Consider the following 8,811-nt stretch of genomic DNA (forward strand, 5'->3'; position numbering starts at 1 on the left):
TTTTTGGCTCACAAACTTAACACGTATACCCGGCAACGAAACTTAAGATATCTTTGTAAAATTTGCCTATAACGAAGTAAAAACAATACTGAGTTACTATTTTTGGTCCTCTGCTTGAATTAGTAACCTACCTTTTCTGCGTTCCGGGACTTTATGAAATCGGAAAACGCGAACACCTTATCTGCTAGTACTTAAGCAGTTTGGAGCTGCATGTCCAAACTGCTTATGTTGGATTATAAATGTAGTAAAGAATGGCTCTGTAGATTCGTAGGTATGATCATATACTATTATGTAACCCAAGCTGATTGCTGCTTGTCTTAATCGCCAACGTAAAGTACCCTGTTAAACCACACTGTACGCCGAAAACCAGTCAAAATATAAATTTACTTCACATTAATTCCTAGATTTAATATTATTTAACAAGATTTATATTAGAAATTATAATTTAAATGTTAAAACAATCGCTATACGTGTTTTCTAGCTTTGTATCGCTTACAAAAACTAAATGAACACATGCCGACCATGCATTTGTATAGGCGATTCACGCTCTGTGGGCTCCGTAAAGGCGGACACGAGCGCCGTTTCCTAACTTGGTCTATACTAACTTTGACCACGACGTGCGATACGACACCGATCGAGTAGGATTGAATTCTACTTGATCGGCCCGTCGTACGAAGCACTTCTCGCGTCGGTAGAGTCTCGAAATTTCACTTCTCCACGTATGCTCTGACGCAGTCTGCATTAGCATACGTAACGACCTGTCGGCGTCGGATCAGAAGGCGTTAACGACGGCAGCGTGCATTGGGCTTAATGCTGGATCAATGCAGATACTGAAAAACGGTTTATATTATAGTATTTGTCTATTATTAATCTGTTACATTTTGAAAGTTAACTAAACAACAGTCTGAAACCTCATCATTGGCTGTATAAAACTCTCCCCATGTAACTCTGCCCAAAACTTCCCTCCTCTTAAGGTGTAACTCCAACTGTTTAATATACAAGATTTAAAAATTGTCTGACTAGTAATGACTAGATATTTCTCATCACACCCTGCAATGATGGTGATAATTGTTTCCAGTATTTTTCTAGATCATCAGTATTCCTAGGTCTTAAGGCCGGTTTACACCAAGCGCGAAAGCGAACCGCGTCAGATTTAGTCGTGCGAACAGCGCGAAACTCTAGGTTTACACCGAACGCAAAGTTCGCGAATGAAAGACTCTTGCCGTTGTCATCAAAAGTCGTGAACCATTGCTTTACGTCATTAATTCTTTTATTAATATAGAAACACTTATCAAAAAATGACCCGCTTTGGTAAGCATGAACGTTTAGTAGTTGCTGACCGAAGAAAACGGATACTGAGTGCCTGTATTGCACTTATTTTTGATTATAAAAAACATAGGCGTTCAAGGTCATGTTGGGTACATTCAATTTGAAAAAGAAGAAATACATTAAGTAAGTTTTAGACTTTCAATGGTTCGCTGATATGTATTGATTAATGTACTTAAATGTGACCGGAGAATATCACCGACTTTTGCAAGAAATGCGGCTGGAAAGAGAAGCAAATTTTATGACTTATTTCAGGATGCCTCCTGCTGTATTCGACACATTACTAAAGCTTGTTGCACCTAAAATTAAAAAAAATGACATCCAACTATCGCAAGCCAATTTCAGCAGCCGAGAGGTTGGCTATAACTCTCAGGTTAGATATATATACTGTTTATTTATAACCGGTTTGATTATTAAATATAACCTTTGTATAATGTTTAGATTTCTGGTGACTGGTGATACGTATCAAACTATTGCTTTCTCATTCCGAACACATAAGGCTACAGTATCTATTATTGTTCCTGAAGTGTGCAAGGCAATTTGGGAAATTTTACAACCACAGTACATGCCAAGACCAACAAAAGAAATGTGGCTTCAAATAACTGAAGGATTTTTTAGGCAATGGAACTTTCCAAACTGTATCGGAAGTATTGATGGAAAGCATGTCAGTTTGCAGGCCCCAGCTAACAGTGGCTCATTGTATTTTAATTACAAGCGTACCTTCAGCGTTGTTCTCATGGCATTGGTTGATGCCAATTACAAGTTTGTGTATGTAGATGTTTGTGCTTACGGAAAGCAAAGTGATGGGAATGTGTTTTCAAATTGTTCACTGTATAAAGCAATATGTACAGGTAATTTAAACATTCCAGAAAGTAGATATCTTCCTGGTACCACAACTTCGTTTCCGCTTGTACTAGTTGGTGATGAGGCATTTCCTCTAAAGGAATATTTAATGAGGCCCTTCCCAAGAAAATTCCTGAATTCTGAACGCAGAATTTTTAATTACAGACTATCTAGAGCCAGACGAACAGTTGAAAATGCTTTTGGTATTTTGTCATCAAAATTTAGAGTTTTTCGTAGACCACTAGCTGTTAAACCAGAACGAGCTAATGAAGTAGTAAAATGCTGCACCATACTACATAACTTTTTACGGTTTCATTCTAATTCGTGTGATGAAATCACACATGACTGTGAGGATGCTAGAGGTCCAATACAGGATTCACATATAATGCTACCATTAAAATCAACTGGAGGATACTACTCAAACAATGCAATTCAGTTAAGAGAAGAGCTTGTCAGTTACTTTACAAGTGAAAATGGAGCAGTCTCATGGCAATCATCAATTCTTTAATTTATTTTTTACATGTTTATATTAAACTCAATTTTGTGTAGCAGTTCTAATGAAAGTTGTTGAAATTTTGCTTGTTGTTATGGTGTCATGTCTTGTAGCTTGCTATTTAAAAAGTCACAATAAATTGAACTTGAGTTGCTTGCAGTCAACTCAATATATGTGTAATTGAGTAAGAATATATGCTGGCCTCCTGCATTCAAACAAACTTTACGTCTATGCAAGAATAAAAATGGCTGTTACCTGAAACACTCACCTATTGGTGCCCTTGCAACTTCAATGAGGTCTTCCAGTTGGTCCTCGAACTTCCTTTTCTTTTTGGACACAGATTCGGAGTGTTCTTTACAAATAAGTCACATTCCAAAAACATTGTTGCCAAATACTCATGTACCAACTAACCTGAAGTTGAGGACAGACTTTCATTAAGTTCAGCAGATGTTGAGCAGGATGGCTCATCATTCTCAACATCTACGACAACAATGTTTGATGCAGTACTGCAAAAAATATTTGTTAACTTTTGAAGTGAATGAATTTACAATAGTACCTTCTTGGTTTTAGATGGTCGTCAAGAAAAGACATTGTCTCAGATAAGGTCCATTTAGCTGTATGTGTGGCAGCTGCCCCAGACTTGAAACTTGACTGATGCTTTTTTTTCTATCGGACATATTTGTTGCGTAATCGTTTCCACGATTGTTTGCATTCTGCGACTAATTTTTTAAATGTTACGTTGCAATTTAATCAGTATTTTAATGTAGGGCTTATATATGATTGAAATTACCTGAAATATTTGTAGTTTGTGAAATAATAAACCATGATTTTTCTGCTTCATTCCTGTCCCTGTAGCTTTTTAACTTGGCATTGTACAAATTCACAGGTTTCCTGACTTCTTCTATTAATACCTCATCTATCAGCTCAAAGTTTACTGGATTCATTTTTTAACTATTCTTTTTAGATAACTATCAAATTTTAGTATATAAACTTGCTTACTGTCTTTTTAATGCTCTGTCACTAGTAAGGAAAAGTAAATATTGGCTGCTGTCATAGTAATTAAATTCTGAGAGCTGGCCCATAGAACAATAGTCAATTTTCTGATCTTATTTATAGATAGACTGCTGACATAACAAAACAACTTAAGCCAACTTTGTAACTTATATATCAAATATTAACTAGCCTCTAGCTATATTAAATTTCGTAAGATACAGTATCTATTCCAATCCATCCGAAATTCTGGCGCAAAACTTCGCGTCGGTTGCTCCTGGAGCGACTCAGACGCGAAGCACGCGAACTGGAAAATGGGACTTCCCCTCATGTTGTTTAAACAAACAAAGAAATTTCGCGTCGCTTGCTTCGCACGCGCTTGGTGTAAACCGGCCTTATCTGTAACTGGCAATTCTTTACGTAATGTTGGTGCCTTTCGAATTTTTTTTAGAAGAAATGTTTTTGTTTAATTGTTAAATTGGATAAGCCATTTTTAAATAAACTAACCACTGCTAATTTCGGACTTCTGAGGCAGACTTAATGTAGGTAGAGCCCCAACTACCAATCTTTTTGATTTTCTAAATTTTATTACTTCAGAATTCCTGAAGTGCTGTTCACCTATTGCTGCCCTGAATGTAAAGACAGTGCTTACTTATTTTAGATACACTTCTTAAACAATGAACACTAACGGTTTGTAAGTTGTTCGCGATGTAATCTTTCACACTCCGTTCTTCCAAATTCTGGTCTTCTTATAGTAAATAAAGAAAATTTGTTTTTATTGTGAGTTGTATAACTGCAACCCGGAATACAACAATTGCTGCTCATCTTTTAAATATAATTTTCTTTAATAGTACGTACGTAGTGCCTGTTTATATTATAAATTTTATTGTAATAAAGTTTGCACAGTAAAAATAACGCAAAATGTTTCAAAGTAAAATAAAGTTCAATGTTCAATATATAAAGTTAACGCATACAGTGATGTAGGCTAAGGCGATAAGTATCCGGGATGAGAATTTCTTTGGCTCGTACAGACTATGTCTTGACAGGGGTGACATTTTACGATGTAGCTTGCTATATAACCTTGCAGTTAATCCAGATGAAATCTGTTAACTTTATTTACACATTGGTTTTAAGCAATTTTCTGTGAATGCACATACTGGAAAATGAAAACTTGCATAGCAAACAGTTCATGTATATTAAGTTTATCTTTTAATAACTGTAGACCATAAATCGTTTCAGGAAAATATTTAGTAAAAGTGTAAAGATGAACAGATGTGGTATTTGTAAAGAACAATGCATAGACAAATGTATTGAGTGTTTCGAGTGAAGAAAGTGGGTACACTATTTTCTAAAATATATAGTATTGTGGGGGAAGACGGGACACCTTTAGCTCGTAATATCCAAATATCCTGATCGTGTTTTAAACAATAACAACGACTAATGGGAGTCGTGAGGATGCGGTTTTATAATTTTTCGAATGTTCTTTGTTTACTACCAAGTCGGACGAGAAAATAGAATGAAAAGGTGTCCCATCTTTTCCCATCCTACTATAGGTCGAAATTGGTAAGGGTTCATGTTAAATGATTCGTCTCAATAACAAGGAATTCAAAAATAATATAACTATGCGTTTGACGACATTTATGTACAATATCGCCGAAATTTCAGGTTTATGAAAATTTATTCTTCTCCGCCACAATACATGCATAATGCGCATGTTACGGTGGGGTACGATGGGACGCTTAGTCACATATTGCCCAACCAACATTTTCTAACTCAAAATGTATGACAACGTTTGGGTGATGCCATGGATTTGTACTATCATGACTTTATTAATTGAAGACACTTCGAAGAAATATATAACAGGTGTAACATAACATCTTCTATTGTGTCGTGTATCATTGTTTCGAGTTAATAAAGTTTACGTTTTTGCTACAAATTGGGTATTGCTACACTATTCTTCGCACAAGCCACTTCTCATGAATTATTTGTGAAAATGACTGAATTTCGATTTTTTCCATAAATTATGTTGTTATTATATCAGTATATTATGTTTGAATCACCCATGAGATATAAACAATATTGAAATAAAAGCAAACCTTTCAAAGTTTGGCAATAAAATCCTAAAAACTACAATGTGGGGAAAGATAGGACACCAAATTGAAATATTTTTGTATTACCAGTATTCTACACCTTGTAGTAGTAAACTTTATATATAGTAGGGTGGGGGAAGATGGGACATCTTTACACATAATATCCAAATATCCTGATAGTGTTTTAAACAATTAACAACGGTCTATTGGAATCGTGAGGATACAGTTTCATAATTGTTTGAATGTTCATTGTTTACTACTAAATGGGTCGAGAAAATCGAGTAAAAGGTGTCCCATCTTCCCCCACACCACTGTATATAACTTTAAAACGAAATTGTTTGATTGTTTTTATCCCAAATTAAAGTCATGTTGACCCCTGCCTAATTTCCTCATGTTTATATTTCATTTTTCACACAAAACTAAAACTAGTTTAATGAGACTAAATCAAATTGTACGAAATATTCAAGCTTTTTTATGAATCTCTGAAATTAATTTAATCGTTCACACTCGCAAACTACAAAACACGCGTTTTATAATGTCGTGATAATACTGTCGAATAGTTCTGTAACATTACTTTTTTTGATGATCATTAAAATGGGTGTCCGTAAAAAGAAAATTTAAAAAAATCTCGTCTGACAAGGTGTCCCATCTTCCCCCTTCCCACTATTAACACGATAATAGTTGGAAAATGTGTTCGAAATTCAGCACTTGCACTTGCAGCAGAGGATAATTTGTGACGCTTCAAAGCATACAGTATATTATTTCGTACTTTTTACGTGTATAGGCTAGTCCTAATAATAAATTCACTTATTAATCAAAATTAACATGGGTTTTAAACTGTCTCTTCTAACCGCCGTGTACTATATTTCTGTTATATTTTTAGGGGATTGTACCCAATTATTTTATTTAATATAAACCCAAAATTGTTCATAATTCGTTAATTCTCTTGCAAGACACTTAGCGGGAGCTCCAGCCCATTAGTGACTCTACCAGGTTGTCTAAATAGTCATCCATACAGAAAAAAAACAATCATCTACAAAGTTGCATACATGTTAACTCGTAAGCGAGTACTGCCGTTGCTTTGTTACGAGAGGATAAGTCAATATATAGTGGGATGGGGAAAGATAGGACACATTTTTATTATATTTTCTCGTCCCGTAAACAAAGAACATTCAAAGAATTATAAAACTGTATCCTTACGACTCCCACATACCATTGTCAATTGTTTAAAACGCGATTAGGATATTGGGATATTTAATGCTAAAGGTGTCCCGTCTTCCCCTCTAATGTATATTTTATACCACAAGACCTTCGCCGCAATACTGGTAAGCACTATGAGGACATTAATTTAAACGTATAAGTATGGGTGTTGGGTAATTGGCTAAATTTGGCCTAAATACTGGTAATACCACACCAACACAGAAAAGAAGAATCACGTGATTATGGTATGACGTGTTTACATATTACATGTATGATTTAGGATTAAGTAATATACCTTGAACATACAATGCACATCAGCCACCAACCCCTAATTGTCTTGGTTGTGAAACACGGCTTTAATTCGGAGCAAACTTAACTTTTTTTGCATATCACATTTTTTGTCATAACTCGGAAAGTATTGAAGGTAGAATAATTTTGAAGCACCGTTAGAATGGTATTATTGAGACGAAAAATATAAATGCAACCCTTTTTAATTTTGACCTATATTTAAGAAAATATCCGCAACCACGGTGAATAGGAATCACATTTTTGGTCATAACTTCGTAAATATTGGAGGTAGAATTAATTTTTAGGCACCGTTAGAATGGTATTAATGAGACGTATAATATAAATGCAACCCTTTTCAATTTTGACCTATATTTAGGAAAATACCCGCAACCACGCGAAATAGGAATCACATTTTTGGTCATAACTTCGTAAATATTAGAGGTAGAATTAATTTTTAGTCACCGTTAGAATGGTATTAATGAGACGAGTAATATAAGTGCAACTCTTTTTGATTTTGACCTATATTTAGGAAAATATTCGCAACCACGCGCAACCAGCACATTTTAAAGGGACCCAATTCTTTCTGTAAAACACGTTGGCGCTTATTTTATAGACGTTCGCGCTGTTCGCGCGCATTTTAGAGACGTTCGCGCTGTTCGCGCGTATTTTAGAGACATCGCTTGACAGCAGCAGATGTATACAATGATTATTCATTTTAATGTTATATTTCTAAATAATTAACAATATGAAAATTTAAAACGATTAAATAAAAAACTCGTTTAAACTACAATCAGTATATTATTAACGAACTAGGTTCACTGGTTCAGCAAAGTACACATTTTTTGTTTTAAGCTGTGGCGTTGCTATTGGCAACTGTCACATGGGATCGGCGAAATCAAGCGTTACCAGTCTATCGAAAAAACAGGAGTGTGCACTCTATTATAGTAGTTCTCTATGGTATGACCATAACTTGAATCATATAAATATCAAATTTTCAATTTTTTATGCAAAAATATAACTTACGCAAACATCTATGTTGGTCACTAACATACCATTCCCATTAAAAAAAAGATTAATTTTAATTTTTTTTTAATTATGAATATTAATATTCGTCATAAAAACATATTTATAGAATTTTCGCACGCACCAGCTTCGAATATGTTATAGCGCTACGTATTAGCTACAAAATGAAACTTTCATTTCTTCAAAAAAATGCGGGCTTGGGTTCAGAATATAGGCAAGTATGAGTCATAACTATAATTCCTTGTTCATATATTTTATTTGCACGAACGCTAAAATTATACGCGCATAAATCGCCGTAAATGTCATTCACAAAAATAAATAAATGCGGAAAAGTTTATGTACTGCACCACGGTTCTTTTTATACTAGTTTTATTCACCAAAACACCCAAAGATTTTTCAATATGGCTATTAACATACGTCATAAAAGCATAGTAATACCATCTTGTTTCAAATTAAAATCAGAAATCTAATAGTTCCACTAAATAACTAAAAAGTAAAACATTAATTTCCTTAACTTGGTGCGGGGATGGGTGTCAAATATTGTGAAGAATATTCGTA

At 34.6% G+C, this 8,811-nt stretch overlaps 1 protein-coding gene and 3 long non-coding RNA genes across 6 annotated transcripts in view; 1 reads left to right on the forward strand and 3 right to left on the reverse strand.

The window, feature by feature from the left end:
- The first annotated feature begins 1,519 nt into the window (after window positions 1–1,519).
- LOC101243083 lies at window positions 1,520–3,447 on the forward strand. 2 transcript variants are annotated; one of them, XR_003397413.1, is made up of 3 exons: window positions 1,520–1,699; window positions 1,768–2,834; window positions 2,931–3,447. XR_003397413.1 is itself a non-coding variant. In XM_026840118.1 (3 exons), the coding sequence occupies exons 1-3, from the start codon at window positions 1,641–1,643 to the stop codon at window positions 2,412–2,414; spliced, it is 549 nt and encodes a 182-aa protein (XP_026695919.1). In that variant the 5' UTR covers window positions 1,520–1,640; the 3' UTR covers window positions 2,415–2,817. The 2 variants fall into 2 exon arrangements, 1 of the variants encoding a protein (XP_026695919.1); XM_026840118.1 differs by lacking the exon at window positions 2,931–3,447 and having other exon boundaries at window positions 1,768–2,177; window positions 2,335–2,817.
- LOC113475669 lies at window positions 2,924–4,692 on the reverse strand. 2 transcript variants are annotated; one of them, XR_003397416.1, is made up of 4 exons: window positions 3,453–4,692; window positions 3,219–3,381; window positions 3,074–3,168; window positions 2,924–3,014 (listed from the first exon to the last, which is right to left on the reverse strand). It is a non-coding gene; the product is annotated as an uncharacterized LOC113475669 (long non-coding RNA). The 2 variants fall into 2 exon arrangements; XR_003397415.1 differs by having other exon boundaries at window positions 3,074–3,381.
- A 154-nt stretch (window positions 4,693–4,846) lies between these two features.
- The window catches only part of LOC113475674, an 18,624-nt gene continuing 14,659 nt past the window's right edge, over window positions 4,847–8,811 (reverse strand). The window contains exon 3 of the long non-coding RNA XR_003397421.1: window positions 4,847–4,858. This is a non-coding gene — a long non-coding RNA (uncharacterized LOC113475674). The remainder of the gene's footprint in view (window positions 4,859–8,811) is intronic.
- LOC113475676 lies at window positions 7,534–8,193 on the reverse strand. The gene is made up of 2 exons (XR_003397423.1): window positions 7,750–8,193; window positions 7,534–7,596 (listed from the first exon to the last, which is right to left on the reverse strand). It is a non-coding gene; the product is annotated as an uncharacterized LOC113475676 (long non-coding RNA).

The sequence above is a fragment of the Ciona intestinalis genome, unplaced genomic scaffold (assembly GCF_000224145.3).
Source record: "Ciona intestinalis unplaced genomic scaffold, KH HT001128.1, whole genome shotgun sequence".
Classification (NCBI taxonomy): domain Eukaryota; kingdom Metazoa; phylum Chordata; class Ascidiacea; order Phlebobranchia; family Cionidae; genus Ciona; species Ciona intestinalis.